The sequence below is a fragment of the Mastigoproctus giganteus genome, chromosome 2 (assembly GCF_048544385.1).
Source record: "Mastigoproctus giganteus isolate SK-2022 chromosome 2, ASM4854438v1, whole genome shotgun sequence".
NCBI lineage: Eukaryota > Metazoa > Arthropoda > Arachnida > Uropygi > Thelyphonidae > Mastigoproctus > Mastigoproctus giganteus.
The window spans coordinates 153,910,605-153,929,414 of record NC_143576.1 but is presented as its reverse complement, the minus strand read 5'-3'; the positions used below and the strand labels follow the sequence as shown (position 1 = coordinate 153,929,414).

At 36.0% G+C, this 18,810-nt stretch overlaps 1 protein-coding gene across 1 annotated transcript in view; it reads left to right on the top strand.

Moving 5' to 3' along the window:
• The window catches only part of LOC150089672 (transmembrane anterior posterior transformation protein 1 homolog), a 309,390-nt gene that overhangs the window by 139,530 nt on the left and 151,050 nt on the right, over positions 1 to 18,810 (top strand). Inside the window, exon 4 of the mRNA XM_090389591.1 lies at positions 11,616 to 11,746. Within this exon, the coding sequence (XP_090245717.1) occupies positions 11,616 to 11,746 (131 nt within the window). The remainder of the gene's footprint in view (positions 1 to 11,615; positions 11,747 to 18,810) is intronic.

Here is an 18,810-nt window from a genome sequence, read left to right as displayed (position 1 = left end):
GCAAAAAATAATTTTGATATATACTTGGATTTCAGGAAAGCTTTTGATACTGTTGTGCATGGAGGACTACTGTGCAGATTTAAGTGGTATGGCATTAAGGGCAAGTTACTACAATGGATAAAAGGATGGTTGAGTTGGAGAAGGCAGAGTGGTAATCAATGGACACTGCTCTTTGTGGACTAATATTATTAGTGGAGTCCCTCAGGGTTCAGTGTCACGCCCACTGTTTTGTTTATTTATAAATGATATTGATGAAGGTATATCAGGCTTACTATCCAAGTTTGTGGATGATACAAAGGTTGGCAGAGTTGTTAATGGCAGTGTGCTACTGCAACAGAATCTAGAAGAGGTGGGCTGAGAATTGGAAACTGAAGTTTAACATTGACAAATGCAAAGTACTGCATATGGGTAGAAGTAACCCCACAGAAACATACCAACTGTGTGGTACTACACTTAAGGTGGTAAAAAATGAAAGAGATCTGGGAGTAATTATGCAGTCAGATATGAAATTTATTGAGTAGTGCAGATAGGCTGCCAGAGTGGGTCATGGGGAATTGTCAATGATATATAGAAATTTTGCTAGTAGGGAAAAAGAGGTGATTATCCCTTTGTATAAGGCAATGATCAGGCCATGCCTTGAGTACTGCATACAGGTCTAGAGGCCTCATTTTAAGAAGGATGTAGAGTTGCTTGAGTGAGTACAGAGAAGGGCAACAAGATTGGTGAGGGGAATGAAGGGGTCCTCTTACCAAAAAAGGCTTAAGTTCTGCAAATTGCAGCATCTGGAGACTAGGTACCTGCAAGATGATCTGATTGAGGTGTATAAGGCCTTGAATGGGTTGAGCAGGATCAATTCTGATGGGATTCTTCCTCTTGCTCAGATTATGAGCCTGAGGGGGCATAAATTCAAATTGAGGAAAGACAATTGTAGAATAGATGCGTAAATTTGCCTTTAGCCAGCGGGTGGTTAATTGCTGGAACAAACTTTCATCTGTCATTGTGGAAGTTGAAAGCTTAATTAAATTCAAAGAGGAACTGAACAAACTTTTAGAGGGAACAGATGTGCAAATTTTTTTTTTTTTGCTGATGCTACATAAGCTTGCTTTCTTGCATCACATGCCTCTAGTACTACTGGTCACCACTGATGGTCAGGATGTGCTGGCCTTTTTAAAATTTATTTATTTAAGGCCACTAAATTGCCATATATTTAGTAAATCTGTAGATATAATTTTATATATTCTGTAAATTGCATCTAGAGCCATGGTTCCCAAACTTTGTCAGCCACTTCACTCGTTTCCATAAATTCATAAAAAGCATTATTCAGACCAGAAATTTGCACGACCCACTATGGAAGATAATAACAATAAAATTCAATAGTAACAATGAATACCACATTTATTCAAAATCCAATTAAAACTTTTTAGTTCAATTAATTCAACAAAATTTATGAACTTAATCCAATAATACCAGCTTTTCAAAGTCTGATAGTCTTAGATACCACATTTAGTAACTATTTCACCATTCAATAAATTCTTAATGCTGTGGCTGGGGTTGATGAAGTGATAACAGTTTCCCAATGTGTGGTTTAAATCATTTAGCAGGAGTCTTACATCACTACATTTAGTAAACTGAAGTCATTTTCTTTGCTTAGAGAAATATTAGATGGCCACACTAAAACCACTTTCCACCAAATATGATGTTGGAAATGCAACAAGGAAAATGATTTCCATCATCGTAAACGTGACCAAAGTAAATAGCTTTGAAAGCAATAAAGGCAGTAAAACTTTAAATATGAAGCCGGGAAGGTGTTTCATTTAGACTCTAGCCTTGTCAATTATATGTGATCAACATCCTCGAAGGGACCCACTTCCTCCAGCACACCCCCATCACCCCCTTGCCTTTTAGTGCTCCCTAGGTAATCCCACTGTTCCCAGGGGACAGTATCACCCACTTTGGTAACAACTGATATAGGAGGCTTGTTTACTAGATGAAAAACCAAAGTTTCTAGGAAGAAAATGACATATAACCTTCAGTTGAAACTAATTAACACAGCCATAGAATGAAATAAATCCACACATTCCTCCCTATGAGACTAATATCAAACCAGCCTTTTCCATACTATGTGTAGAAGGACAAGTAGTTATAATCACTGAAAAAATAAATTCTGTATGGTCATTGCTATATGACAGATAATATGAAGTTGCTGATTATCTCTCCTTACGACCATATTAACATGGAAGCCTGAAAATTGTCACATCCAGGCACTAGCTCTCAGGGGCACCAAGAATGTTAGTGTCATTGGTATCTTTTCATCTATTTAAGGGTAGTATTTTCCTGTTTGCACCCAGACACTTGAAAGACTTGACCACATCTTTCTCCTCCCCCAATGATTGGGAGAGAAAAATGGTTAAAACAAATGATTGGAGGTGGGGATAAAAAGATCCCCTAATCATTTGCCATTCTTTAATTTGAGGAGAGTTTCAGCTGTGCTGTATTCTTTGTATAGTGTCTTAATTTATTTAAGCTTGTAAGTCTTGAGCATATCAAAAAAATTCTTCCACTTGCTAGAGATAATTTAAAAACAAGCAGTTTTCAAAAAATATACATGACAGGTACAAAGAGCCTTAATGCCATTGTGCAGATATATTACCCATAATTCATACCTCCACCTTGAAAAGTGGGTGGGGAAATGAATTATGATTGATAGATAAGCACTGTTCGTGCACTTAAGCTAATTCCAAAAACGACAGATGCCAGACTAGTCACAAGAGGTTACCTGTGACTCTAGTAAATTGAAATAAAATCAGAAATTACCGTATAATCATTTAGAGAATATTGGTGGGAGAATTTTGTTTTACTTTCAAATTAAAAAAAAATTACAGAAATAAAAGTGGCCCCTGTGAGCCACCATGCAGTGGATGTATGTCATCTTACAAATTTAAATTAAAAATAAATTGCCCCTGAAAAATAACTTGCAACCAGATATGTACCATTGAAGAAACTTGTTTAAATAAGGAAAAAAATCAGTGATATGACATTCTATGGCAGGGGTCAGCAACCCGTGGCTCGCAAGCCACATGCGGCTCTTTAAGCATGTAACTGCAGCTCTTTAACTTTTAGCCCACGTGAAGCACAATTTGAAATGGAATTAGAGGACTTAAAAATCAAGGACATGTGGAGTGCAAGACTAAAATGCCTTAAAACTGAAATTGAGGATTTGGAGAGGCAAAAGGCTGCCCTTGCAATTCTACACAAATAGACGGCGAGAGACAAGTTGAAAAAGCAAGACCAAATTGTGTTCAATATGTGCAGTAGCTTACCTGATACGTATACAAATTTGAAAATATTTGCTTTTGGACTTCTCTCAGTTTTTTGGTTCAACAAATTTCTGCAGGCAAATATTTTCGACTATATTAAAAATAAATCAAGAAACTGTCTGAACAATGCGAGTCTCTCAGCATGTTGAAATATAAAAATTAGGCTATCAACTTCCACAACAACAGATGGAAGTTTGTTCCAGCAATCAACTACCCACTGGGCATACTCTCCTGATGTTGAGAGACTCGCTCAAGAAGTTCAGCAACAAAAGTCACATTCATTCGTACCAAATTGATGTTTGTTACGTTTTTTCAGTATTAATAAATAATATCTAAAAATACCTATATTTTTTAATAGGTTGGTTATTTGGTTTTTAAGAGCATTAGCAACTAAGGCCATATTGCTCCGGGAATATGTGGTGGTCATTTCCTTGACCTTTCCGCATCCTCCGTATTTGGTGGTGACGGGCTCGAACCCCGGTCCAATCAAGAAGCGCATGTCACGCACTGCTGGTCCTTCGCACCTGGCTACGGAGGCACCCTATTTTTTAACAAAACACGTTGCCACTCTATTCCATTTCTTAAAAAACTCCCCCGCCCCTCTCCCTCCACCCAGCTTGAGCTGAGGTGCATCTCTTTGGATTGTCTTTTTTTTTTTTTTTAATTAGATCAAAAATGGCTCTTCACTCAAAAAAGGTTGTCGACTTGTGTTATATAGCAATGCATGGGCGCCTCCGTAGCCAGGTGGGAAGGAGCAGCAGTGTGTAGCACATGCTTCTTGATTAGACCGGGGTTCAAGCCCGTCACCATCAAATACAGAAAGGTCAGGGAATGACCACCGCATATCCCGGAGCAATATGGCCTTAGTTGCTAATGCTTCTAAAAACCAAAAAACAAAACAAACAAACAAACATAGCAATGCTTAAACCATCATTTTCATAGATGTATGCACAATAGTTTGTTGTTGTTGATCTTCCCATACTCTTCATAATTGATATTTTTCTTGAACAAATTTTAAAAAAATACTAAACATCCACCAGTTATGAGAACACGTCAAATATAATATTTATTTTTAACATATTTAAAGCTACCTTTAAAATATGATATTACTTAGTGCATTTATTTCAATCATTACTACATAGTTGAATATTTTAGACAGCCCAAAGTTTTGTACATTGGTATCATTATTGTAACATCTCATATTGTGAAATCCTTCACAATGAGTTGCCTTCCTTATACTTCAAATAAGTAACACTTCTCCATTAGAGAAGACTACTGTTACTTATTTTCAGTTGAATACCACCGTTTTGACACTATTTGGTTTCTCATCAGTGAGCGGGTAAGGGGTATAACAGAATAGAGGTATAAAAAAAAGAGGTTTAAGGGTTGACAACCCAGTTTTGATTTATTTACACAATATGAGAGACAATAAAATGTGATGCGGGTATGGTGACTAATGTCATAGTTTGAGGCTTTCTGTTCTAAAATATTATTAGTCTAAGAAGCACACTTTTTGGCAATCTTTCATATTGCATAAATAAATCACAACTGAGTCGGCAACTCTTATACCTCTGGGTACCTACCCACATGAGAAGCCAAATAGCTTTGAAAGAGTGCTGTCTGACTGGTGGTACTCAACTGAAAATAAGTAACAGTAGTCTTCTGTAATAGGGAAGCATTACTTATTTTAAACATAAGGATGGCAACTCGTGAAGGATTTCACAATATGAGATGTTATGTACAAACATCAGTTTGTCTAAAAAATTCAACTATGTAGTAATGATGCAAATGCACTAACTAATATAATAGTTTTAATTTTACATAGTTTGAGGCTTTTTTTTTTATCCTAAAATGTTATTAGCTACTTCAATCAAGCATACAGTTTATTTTATAATACTAAGTTTCTTTTGTTTTTTATCAACTAGCAATAGCAGTGGAAATGATGCAATATAAGCAAGCTTATATTGCATCAGCCAAAAAAAAATCACCTCCTATTTCACCTATTCATCCCCTCCTTGAATTTATTTAAGCTGTCAATTTCCAACAACAGATGGAAGTTTGTTCCACCAATCAACTACCTGCTAGTTAAAGGCAGACTGCCACATGTATTCTGTGACCGTCCTTCCTGAACTTGAATTTGTTCTCCCTCATATGTGTGGTCTGAGCAAGAGGATGAATTCCATATGCATTTAGCTTGCTCAATCCATTCAAAACTTTTTACACCTCATCAGATCAGCTTGCAGGTGCCTAGTCTCCAGATGCTGCAACTTGCAGAACTTAAACCTTTCTTTGTAAGCAAACCCCTTTGTTCCTCTCACTAATCTTGTTTCCCTTCTCTGTACTCATTCTAGCAACTGTACATCCTTCCTAAAATTAAGCCTCTAGACCTGTATGCAGTACTCAAGGTGTGTCCTGACCATTGCCATATACTGTGGGATAATCACCCCATTATCCCTACTAGCAAAATTCCTGTATAGCATTGACAAAACTCCATCAGCTGTCCAGGCTGTCTGTCTGCACTGCTCAGAAAACTTTATATCTGACTGAATAATTACGCCCAAATATTTTTCATTTTCCACTACCCTGAGTGTAATACCTCACAGTTGGTACTTTACTATGGGGTTACTGCTACCATATGCAGTACTTTACATTTATCAATGTTAAACTTCAATTGCCATTTCTCAGCCCATCTACCTAATTTTTCTATATCCTGTTGTAGTAGCATAGTGTCATTACTGCCAATCTGTAAACTTTGACATTAAGCCGGATATGCCTTCGTGAATATCATTGATAAATACAGAAAAAAAAAACAATGGGCCCAACACTGAACCCTGGGGCAATCCACTAATAATATTAGTCGATGAAGAGCAATGTGCATTGATTACTGCTCTGTTTTCTCCCACTCAACCATCCCTTTATCCATAGCAGCAACTTACCCTACGCTCTGCTCTAATTTGTACAGCAGTCTTTTATGTGCAGCAATATTAAAAACTTTCCTGAAATCCAAGTACAGGAAACCCTTGCCAAACCGGATTAATTGTGGGGGGGGGGAGGTCATCCGGATTAGTGAAGCAAAAGATAGCCCTAAAAGACAAAAAAGGTGCTGATAGGCAGTGCTGATAAAAATATATAAAAATATCACTGTAGAGCCTTTATTTAAAAGACTATAAAAAGATAATACAAACATCCATCAATAGAAGACTGAAAAGTTGTACTTGTTTTTGAGCGTAATAATGCAGGTTCGAAGAAACTGTCAAGTTTTGTCTTGATTGTATTATTATTTCATTTAATTTTTTTCTAAATGGCTCAATACCTTCAACATCGCCACTTAAGGCTTCACCACAAATTTTTCTATTAGTAATATTGTGTCTTTATCTAAATTGCCACAGCCATTCTTAACTACAAGTAAAATCGTGCAACTTCAAATGCTTTGCAAACTTGCTGCGTTTAGCTCAATACCATGCACGCCAGTGCCACTTGATCGTTGCTGCGAATACCACTAAGAAGGTTTTAGGGCTAAAAGCCTCAGACTACAGAAAACTCACTAATTGAACAAGTTAGTACATAGCATTATGTTAGTTCATAGTAAATCAGGGGAGGTCCCCATGGAATGGAGATGTACAAATGTGTCCCCAATTCACAAAGGAGGAATTATTTTAGCTTCTGTTCCAAGAAAAATAATGGAGTCACTAGTTAAAGGAGCACTGCAGGATCATTTAGACAAGATTGCAGTTATAATTCACACAGGCGCCTCCGTAGCCAGGTGGGAAGGAGCAGCAGTGCGTAGCACAGGCTTCTTGATTAGACTGGGGTTCGAGCCCGTCACCACTAAATACGTAGGATGCAGAAAGGTCAGGGAATGACCACCGCATATCACGGAGCAATATGGCCTTAGTTGCTAATGCTCCTAAAAAAAACCAAAAAAAAAATAATTCACACACAGCATGGATTTGTTAAGGGAAGTCTTTTCTGACAAATCTGATTGGATACTATGATGTGGTCACAAAGGAACTGGATGCAAAAAATAATTTGAATACCATATACTTGGATTTTAGGAAATTGGAGCATTGAGGACAATATGGCATTAAGGTCAAGTTGCTACAATGGATAGAAGGATGGTTGAGTGGGAGAAGACAGTGGTAATCAATGGATAATGCTCTTCTTGGACTAATGTTATTAGTGGAGTCCCCCCAGGGTTCGGTGTTGGGCTCAATGTTGTTTTTCTGTATTTATCAATGATATTGATGAAGGTATATCAAGGTTAATGTTTAAGTTTACAGACGATACAAAGGTTGGCAGGGTTGTTAATGATAGTAATGATAGTATACTACTGCAAAAGGATTTAGAAAAGTTGAGCAGATGGGCTTGAGAGGTGGAACTGAAGTTTAACTTTTACAAATGTAAAGTACTGCATATGCGTAGCAGTAACCCCAGAGTAACGTACCAACTGTGTGATATGTTACTCTTGGATTACTCTACTATACTCAGGGTAGTAGTGAATGAAAAGTACCTGGAGGTAATTGCAGAATCAGATATGAAGTTTTTTTGAGCAGTGCAGACAGGCTGCAGGAGTAGCGCATGGTATCTTGTCAATGATATACAGAAATTTTGCTAGCAGGGATAAGGAGGTGATTGTCCCCTTGTATAAATAAATGGTCAAGCTACACCTTGAGTACTACATACTGGTTTGGAGGCTTCATTTTAGGAAGGATGTATAGCTGCTGGAACGAATACAGAGAAGGGCAACAAGATTAGTGAGTGGAACGGTGGGTTGCTGTTACCAAGAAAGACTGACTTAAGTTCTGAAAATTTCAGTGTCTTGAGACTAGGCACCTGCGAGGTGATCTAATTGAGGTGTATAAGGCCTTGAATGGTTTGAGCTAGTCGAGTGCTGATGGGATTCTTCCTCTTGCTGAGATTACCCTCATCTGTCGTAGTGGAGGTCGAAGACTGAAATAAGTTCAAGCATTTGGAGTTGAATGGAAGGGTGAAATGGGAAGTTTTTTTTTTGGCTGATGCTATATAAGCTTGCTTTCTTGCATCATATGCCTCTACTAATGCTAAATCACCAAATTGAGTGAAATGACATCGTTTTTATTACATATGCTTCCCCATTGGGGAAGTGTTACTTATTCTTGGCAGATACCACCACCTGATCCGCCGAGAATAAGTTATTTTAGTCTTCTCCACTGGGGAAGCGTTGCTTATTTGAAGCATTGCAATATCAGGGAAACTCGGTGAAGGCATTCACAATATGAAATATAACAAAAACAATGCCATTTCACCCACTTTGGCGATTTTACTACAAACTAATATGATGCTATGCACTAACTCATTTGATTTGTGAATATCACTTAAGTATAGCTTCCAGCAACACTTCTTTTGGTTTTTTTAATGTCTGTCTGTCTGATACACTGCTTTTATCACTCCCCACATAGAAGTTTAAAGCAAATGTCTTTATAGATTCTTTTTGTTTTTTAATATCTGACATAGTCTAGCCAGTACCAAATTCTTCAATTTTTTTTTCCAGGAACAAGACAATATAATGTATGTTCTCTCTCTCTCTCTCTCTCTCTCTCTCTCTCTCTCTCTCTCTCTCTCTCTCTCTCTCTCCCCCCCTCTCTCTCTCTCTCTCTCTCTCTCTCTCTCCCCCCCCCAGTCAATCAGCGCATAGCCAGAATGACTCATCTGCCTTCCTAAATCCTGTCTTTCAAAGTACTCAACTGTGAACAGAATTTTTCATATTTTGATCCAGATTAGCAAGGGTTTACTCTATATGATATCAAAATTATTTTTTGCATCCAGTTCTTTTGTGACCACATCTTAGAATCCAATCAAATTGGTCGAACAAGATTTCTCCCTTAACAAACTCGTGCTGTCTGAAGTATAATTGCAACCTTGTCTAGATGACCTCCATTACTTCTTTTACCAGGGACCCCATTATTTTCCTTTGAACAGAAATTAAACTGACAGGTCTATAATTACCCATGTCACCCTTTGATCCTCTTTGTGAATTGGGGATACATTCGCACATCTCCAGTCTGCGGGGACCTCCGCTGAATCCAAGGATGGTCTCATAATTATGGTTAAGAGTTTGCTTACTTCCTTTGTTGCATTCCTTAATATAATTGGATAGATCCAATCACCCCAGGTGCCTTCCTTATATTTAACTTGAAGAATTTATCTTTCAATTTTCTCTCAGTTATTACAAAATAATTTAGCTCCCTTTTAGAATTGATTAACTTCCAGCATCTCCTTCCTTAAAGAATTCCTCATATGTGAATGTTGATGCGGAATATTCATTGTTTGTCAGCAACCCTGAGCAGAATCATCAACAGTCAAACCATCGATATCAAGTGAACCAATTTGATTCATCCCCTCCTTCTAGTGTTTTCATAAGTAAAGAAGCCTTGCTGTTTTTCTTTGCATCCTTCACCAAAGATGTCTCTTAATCTGCCTTCTCTTGCCTGACCTCCTTTTTGATTTGTGTGATGTTTGCAAATCCTTCACTGGTTCCTTGATTGCATGTATATACTGCAACTCCACTTCTTGTCTCTTAGAAGTGGACAGTATTTATTAGATGCATGTGAATCAGCAAAGGTTTTGCAATATTTACATTAGTTAATAAAACTATTGTGGAATAAATTGCATGTTCAATTGAGGTTAGCTCTAAATAGAAATAGTTCATTAAGAACAACTCATTTAAGGTCACGAATAACACATTTATAATGTAATAACATGTTTTGTGTAATTCTCACACAAAAAGAAATAAAAATTAGATGAACCCTTAAGATAACCAATAATTGTATTCACATGACAGCATATATATTACAAAAAACAAATATATATATATATATATATATATTTCACAAAATTAATAAATGCCATTGATCATAGTTGGTTGTGCCTATATTTCATTTTTAATGGAGCTGGTTGGATGAAAATCCTGATGAGCAATGTGCAGCTGTATCACAGTAGTCCATATCTCTGTATACTTAAAAATAAGAGAAGTCAACTTAACTTATAAAATTTTTGCCTTTAAAATTATATAACTTATATGCTGGAGTATACTGTAGCTGTTTACCCCACCCCTCAAGTTCATAATTTTCTGGTTGAAATCTTAAGTTATCAGTGAATTTATAAAACTAAGATCATCATTTGCATTTTAATAACTTAGTGATATATATATATATATATATATATATATATATTACAGCCAGAAAATCATTGAATCAACAATGTTGAATCTCAATATTGTTTCATCATCCTTCATCAAAAATGCATTTTTATCCCCTTTTAAATTAAAGTAAATGGGTATGCAGGGTATTTCAACTTCAAAGTAAGCTGTATTTACACATCACTACGGTATTTATTTTTTAATTATTTTTTGAAAAATGATTTTTTTTATTTATAATGAAATAACAGCACCAGTATACTTTGGATCTTAACCCAGCACCCTAAACGCATAGATGTACTGGAATCATTCTGACATTTAGCATTAGTAGAGGCACACGATGCAAGAAAACAAGCTTATGCAGCATCAGCAAAAAAAAAAAAAGCTCTAATTTCACCCCTCCATTCGTTCCAAATACCTGTCCAGCTCAGCCTTAAATTTATTTAGGCTATCAACTTCCACAACAAAAGATGGAAGCCTATTTCTTATAGGGAAACCAAAAAAATATTTTCCTTTAAAGAGATTAAATAATATAGCTTGGTGAACATGGAGGCATATAAACAAGTTAATACACTTCTGTAAGAATTTAATGCTTGAAATGTGCATTAGTGCTTGTATCAAAATATACATATAATTTTTTTAAAAAAAAAGCTTAATTTTTTACATTTTTCATATGGTATACATTATAAAACATAATAGAAAGAACAAGTTGTGTTAATTTCTAACTACTCAGAAAATATGACCCAAAAATAAATGCCAAGCACTACAAGAACAGGAAGGAGTAGAATTTCACAAAACTCTCGAATAGAAAAGTTTAATAGTACTTTTTTTATAGGATTTGGCATACCCCAAGTGCTTTAGTCATATGTTGCTATGGAAGTTTTGGCCTTTAAATCAATTTTATTAATTTTATTACCTGCTCCCTCATAATGTCCATGAAGGATACAGAATGATGTTACCGACTTGGTTTGAATTCAGCAAGTATTTAAATATCGATTTAGACAAACTAACTCATGTACTCACTTATGAAGTTCACAAACATTTAAGATATTTCTGAGCAATTAAAATAAAGTTATTTCTGTCTTTTATTTGTAGCAATTTAGAAGCTTATGTTTTTACTTCAGGTGTTTCTCTCTTTGATTATCTCCATGGGGAATTACGTCGTGGTTACCTTCTGGAAAATGATGAACAGCGATACACCGAAAGGAGAGAAAAGTTTTATATCTTCTGGAAAATTCCAAGAGAGTTGGAAAAGGTGAGTAATGTTTAAAATTTTTCAAAATAAATTATGAAATGTGGAATTTTATTCAATAAAATATTCATATACACTGTATAACCAAAATAATTCAAAAGCCTAATACGCACCTAATTACACAGATAATACACAGCTCTCCTACCAATAAAACTCAAGACAATACAGCCCCCTGTATATGGTTGACATGCTGTTCCTATATCCTCTTAGACTTACTCCGTGAGGTCTTCCTGTGAGATATAAACTTTAATTGGTTTTGTCTAGTGAACCACTTTTGGGCAAGCCACTACAATTATATATTTTTTAATTTAAATATTTAAAAAGTATTTATTTCTAGGTATTATTAATATACAGAGACTAGTTTCTTCACAGACTAGCCCATAGGATGCTAATTGAATAGTTCGGCTACACTCTTCCATCATTGAATAACAGCACTACAAGAACAGGAGTATATTTTGTGAAATTCAGATTAGTTACATTTGCATGCACAGAAAGGTTACTGATATGGCATCCAGCCCCCATTGTATTTTGAAAGTTTATAAGTTCTGATTCATACCCATAGAATCTGCTTCTATATACCCACGAGATCACACCATCCGTGTGGTCACAATTCAGTGACTATGCCTCTTAGCTCACAATATAAAAAGCTGAACACTTCATATGCTAGGCATACCGGAGTAATTTTCATCTGGTCATGCAAGTCAAATTGATAAAATAGCAGTTATAGGACTTATTAAAGATATCATGGAATTTCAAAAGGACGGTGTAGAGTAGGGTATAGTGTAGGGAAGATGCCCTCGAAGAAATTAATATGAGGAGCCCATCAAGCTCTCAGCCATCCAACTCAATGCCAGAGCTCAGTCCTGTGCATCAGGCAATACAGCAGCAATCTCCAAGGCAGAATGCTATGGTCCCACAGGAACTAGTTATTGTTGGGGACGCTATCGTCAGGGAGATGGGGAATATATTATGCAAAAAAGATAGGTTTAACAGGATCACGGTATGTGTGCCAGGGACAAAGGTTGATGATATTGTAGAGCAGATATCATCTTTTAAGGGAACAAACGGTGTTATTGTTATACACATTAGCACTAATGACAATGAGGGTTAGAGATCTGCAGATTTAATTAACAAATACAGATGAATGTTGAAAAAAAAGTCGCGAGTTGGGGTTGAATTTGAAGGTGTCTGAAATTCTGCCCAGACACGATAGGAGGGAGTATATGATTAGATCCTTGTCACTCAATTTGGATCTGGAGAAATTGTGCATGGCTCATGGGGTAGAATTTTTCTTAGCATGGTCTCTGCTTGTTAGCAGGAGAGACTGTGCTTCCACAAGGATGGTGTACAGTTAAATAGAAAGGGTGCAAGAATATTTGCTGATGCTATCAAGGCAGTGTTAGGTAGGTCAGAAAACTGCTAGCTTTGGGGGATTCACAGAATAATAGATTAACTGTAGCTATAGGCGGAGGTGAAAGTGATTCTTGCACAGCTTCTGTTGGAATAGTTCGGGAGTCATCCTGGAAGAAGTAAATACATGGGCTGTTTTAGGGTAAATAAGAGTAAAAACAGGTGCATGTATACCAATCCTAGGAGTATAGTAAATAACTTAAATGAATTATAGGTGCTTGTCACCACATCAAAGGCAGATATTGTTGGGATATCAGAGACATGGTGTCACACAGATATAAGGAATCCAGAATTGGAATTTTGGGAATACGATGTGTACAAAACGGATTGACAGGACAGAAAGGAAGGGGTATGCTGTTAATTAAGAAATGCATAAAATCTAAGGAAGTGCATCCAATTGATATTGGTGGATATTGCAATGTTGAGTCAGTATGGTGAGATATTAGCACTGGGAAAGGGAAAGTGAGAGTAGGTGTGTGTTATAGGCCTAATGAATCTGATCAGTATAATGAGCAATTGTGCAGAGAAATAGTGGGCCAGTAAAACAGAATGTCTTATAATGGGAGGGATTTTAACTTTTGAGATATTGACTGGAACTTGTGGGTTGATCACTCGCACACTAACAAGACTTTTGTGGATTTATTGGAGACTGTTTTCTATAGCAACATGTTCGGGAGGCAACAAGAGGGAGTAATACTCTTGATCTGATTATCAGCAGTGATTATTCATGCATTAATAATTTGCAGATAAAGGAACTACTAGATGACAATGTACTGATGTGGGATTTACTTAAAGGTGTAACTACCATCGAGGGTAAAGAGAATGGCTTTTGCTTTCGTAACGGTGACTACGGTGATCGCAGACAGTTTTTAAATTCTAAAGGAATCAACTGATGATGTTAAAAAGAGCGAATTCTAAATGGGAAGCCTTCAGGGACTTAAATCTTGGAGGCTACTAGGCTTTTCATACCAACTAAGAAATACTGTTTAAGGTTTGGGCCTAAATGGATGTCAGATGAATTAATGAAGCTCGTGGCAGAAAAGAAAAATGCATGGGATGCATATAAATTATCAGACAGCACAGAAGCCTCTGCCAGATATATGCTAGTCTGTAACCAAGTCACAAAGGAGGTTAGGCAGGCAAAGGCAGATTATGAGAAATCTTTGGCAAAGGATGCAAAGAAAAACAGAAAAGAGTTTTCTTTACTTATGTAAATTCTAGAAGGGATGACTCATATTGGTCCACTTACTTAACATTGATGGTTTGATGTGTTGATGATAATGCACAGGTAGATGATAAACTGAATGAGTATTTTTGCATCTACATTCACACACGAGGAGTTATTCAAAGAGGGGAATGTCAGAAATTTATCGAACTCTAACAGAGAGCTAAGTTAATTTTTAATAACCGAGAGCAGAGTGGAGGAGAAATTGTTGAAATTAAACATAAGGAAGGTACCACCTGGGGTGGATGGGATTTATCCAGTTATATTAAAGGGGGCAGCAAAGGAAGTAAGCAAAAACTTAGCTATAATTATGAGAGCTTCCTTGGACTCAGGTGAGGTCCCCATGGACTGGAGGTGTGCAAATATATCTCCTATTCACAAAGGGGAATAAAAAGGTAACATAAGTAACTGTAGTACTGTTAGTTTAACTTGTGTTCTGGGGAAATAATGGAGGCACTGGTAAAAGAAGCATTGCAGGATCATCTACACAAGATTGCAGTAATAGTTAAGACACAGCATGAATTTGTAAAGGGAGGTCTTGTCTGACCAATTTGATTGGATACTACACTGGTGTGCAAAACTTAAGGACCAACACTATTTCTAAAGGTTACAACTACAAAATCAAATGAAACAGCCTGTGGCAATTTGCATAACTGTGGCCGTTCAGTAGAAATCTGGTGCACGTACAAAAATTTGAATCGTGATGAGAGGGCTCACATAAACAGATAAAAGCAGCAGTTCAGTTATGTGCAAATTAACAAACGGTGAGCACAATTATTACAGACGTTAGATTGGTTTCATACTGTGCTACAGACAATGAAATGGCCAGTAGACAACATCTAGATGACGTTACCCGGAGTTGAATAATTGGGAAGGTCGAAGTGCGAGGAGTGTTGCTGCAGAGTTCGGTATCGCCCATAGCATCATCTCATGTGCATGGTCGGCCTTCAGATCAACAGGTACAGCTGTTCAAAGGGCCAGTGGTGGTGTTCACAAAATACAACGTCCAATGATGACCGCTATATACTCCTATAGGCCAAGACGGACCGACAACAGACAGCGGGATCCATTGCAAACCAGCTGCACAGACACAGGATATTGCGGTTAACTGTGGTCAGGTGACTCCACAAAGATGGACTGTTTGCCCAACATCCAGTACGCTATGTCCCTTTAACACCTGCCCAAGGCCACTGCGACCCTATGTGCTGCCAGTAAGCGAAATCAAATTTGCTGCCCCAAAATATTTCGATTAAAAAATAAATTTAGGCATAAATAATTATTATTAATTTATTGAAAAAGAAAACAATTACAGCATATCTTACACATAATATAATGAAACAACAAACAAAAATAACAATTTCATTCTGAAATTCTGTAAATAATCATTAAATTATAATCACAGTAATCGTACCCTATTACAATAATGAAATAAAAGGAAAATTATAATGTTATACAAACTTGTTTCCTTGCTTTAAGAGACGTGAATTTATTAATTATTTCATTTATGTTTATTTGTTCCAAATGATCATTTTCTATTGAAATTATTCCCAAATTAGAGAGACATTGTTGAGACACTGTCACCTGAAATAATTTTATTAATTTTAATTTTGAAAAGCTGCATTCAACTGTGGCAACTGAAACTGGTAAAGTTATAAAAACTGGCATTAGCATTAGTAGCGGCATATGACGCAAGATAGCAAGCTTATACAGCATTGGCCAAAAAAAAAATAAAAGTGGGAAAAAACCAACTTCTCATTCACCTCACCATCCGCTTCAAAGGTTAGTCCAGTTCCTCCTTGAATTTATTTAATCTATCAACTTCCACAACAACTGATGGAAGTTTGTTTCAACATTCAACCACTCGCTGGCTAAATGAAAATTTCCACATATCTATTCTACAATTGTCTTTCCTCAATTTGAATTTATGCCCCTCAACTGAGTAATGTGAGCAGGAGGAAGAATCCCATCAGCATTCAGCTTGCTTAAACCATTTAAAGCCTTATACACCTCAATCAGATCACCTTGCAGGAGCCTAGTCTCCAGATGCTGCAATTTGCAGAACTTAAGCCTTTCTTGGTAACAGCACCCATTTGTTCCCCTCATTTGCATAAATTCTTAATGCTACATTTGGAAAATTATCTGTGAAATCGTTTTTAAGATATATATTGTAACACTTCAAATGGAGTAATATTGTCTTTAATATAAATTTGAAGTACTCTTAAGTTGTTCAAATAATGCTAAACCATCAATAACAGACTTGTTACGATCAATGTCACTTAATTTAATGTGCAAATCTTTTCAATGCTTTAATAAATCATCATCTGACCATTTTTGTAATTCAGAAATAATATAAAATATTTTTAAAATATTTCTACATGTTCTTTCATATTTCTAAACCTTTCAGTTAACGAGAAAATTGGTGTCCATAATTTGAAAGAAAAAATTAATTATGAAATTTTGTTGCAGATCCTGAATAGCTTCCTCTCTACTTTCATAATCGAAATGACATCTTTTCCTTACAGTGCTTCTGGAAACAAAGCGTCAATGCCAATGGTAGTAGCCATATTATTAGCCGAATCAATAATTTTTTTTTGGAATGCTTCCTCTGTTCTATTTTCTTTTTGTAAAATAATAAGAGAAGTTTACCTCAATATAGTATGTAGAACCCTTCTGTATGATACTCTCCAGAAATTAAAACGAAAAAAATCGAAAATCTTACATAGGGTAACAAATAATTAAAAATCAATTTAACACAATTAAAAATAAGAAAATTAATTGAAAGAATTTAATGAAAAAATTTGCAAAAGATTTTCCTTCCAGAAGCTGATAACACTTTTCGGCTGTATATCGTGATCACAGGAATGAAAATTACCGAATAGGGGTGAGCATGAAACTTAATTAGGGATTATTTGTCTTTGTGCATGAGCTTTTACTAAAAGCTCACAAATTGGAGATCAGATATGGCCAGCGAACTTTAACAGAATTCTCATGTAATTTAATTTCTACGGTTTCTGCAATTAATAGTTGCATATAATTACATTGGACACTAAGCATTTTGGCCTTGTTAAATAAAAAAGTATGTTTTTCGTTTACGGCGTGAAAGGCTAATTCTGACGCTGCTGAACAAGAAGCACGAACTGAGGCCACATGTTGATTAATACGAATATTCAGAGGAAAATGTGTCTAACCTTGGTAAGACGAGTTGCAATCCCTGCAAGAAATGTTGTATACCAGGTCATTAATTTGTGTTACGAACAAGGAAAGGACTGAGCGATTGTTCAGTATAGTGTGTAATTTCCGTATTGGCCTGGCCACAATTTTAAATTCGGTATCTTTAAAGAATCTGTTAAGCTGTTTGATTGTGACTCGTCTTACCAAGGTTCGATGCGTACGAAAATCTTACATTGTTACCCTATGTAAGATTTTCGTTGTTTTTTTTTTTTTTTTTTCATTTTAATTTCTGGAGAGTATCATACGGAAGGGTTCTACGTACTATATTGAGGTAAACTTCTCTTATTATTTTATGAATATTGATATCAATGTAGAACATATTGAGCATTACAGCTCTGGTTCATACTATCTCGATCTATTTTCTTGAAAATATTTTGTGATTTCCCATTGGTAGGGGTGTAAGGCAAGGATGTTCCCATGCTATTTGATCATTATGCAGAATCACTGATGAAAGAATTCAAAGAAGAGCAGAAAGGAGTTATAAAGGTAGGAGGAGAGAAGGTAAAGACAATATGATTTGCAGATGACTAGGTATTGATTGCTAATAATGAAGAATTACAGAGCTCCTTGGACATCTTGAACAGCACAATAAAGGAGTACAATATTAAGATTAGCAGCAATAAAACCAAGGTAATGTTAATTTCAAAGTGGCCAGGAAGAAGAATCGATATAACATTAGGTGGAATAATATTGGAACAGGTCGACAGATACTTGGGAAGCATAATGACAGAAATTGGGGAAAGCCTGGAAAAAATAAGATCAAGAATTGCAATGGGCAAAGAGGCATTTAGTAATTTAATTCATATAATTTAATTTTGAGACATAATTTGATGACCTGAAATAACATTACCCAAATTGAAATTTGAAAGGAATTAAAATATTATAAAAAAAAATTTGAAAATTGTGTAGCTGTAAAAATTCTTCACTCTCTTCATCATACTAAAACTTCTTTCCATGGAAGCAACAGAATTGGGTAGACTCAAAAATATTAAATGCTATGGACAAATTTGGAAGCTTCTCAATTAGATTAGTTTCCAATGTATTCTGTAGCAAATTTGCTGGAGTTCTGAACTAAAATTTGTTCTGAAAATTTTCCTCATAAAATCTAGTTCATCGTATATTCCGTGTGAAATATCCTTATATTTGTGTTGATGTTTTTATTTGTTCATCTGTTAAATTCTGAAAGGTCCATGGGATTCCA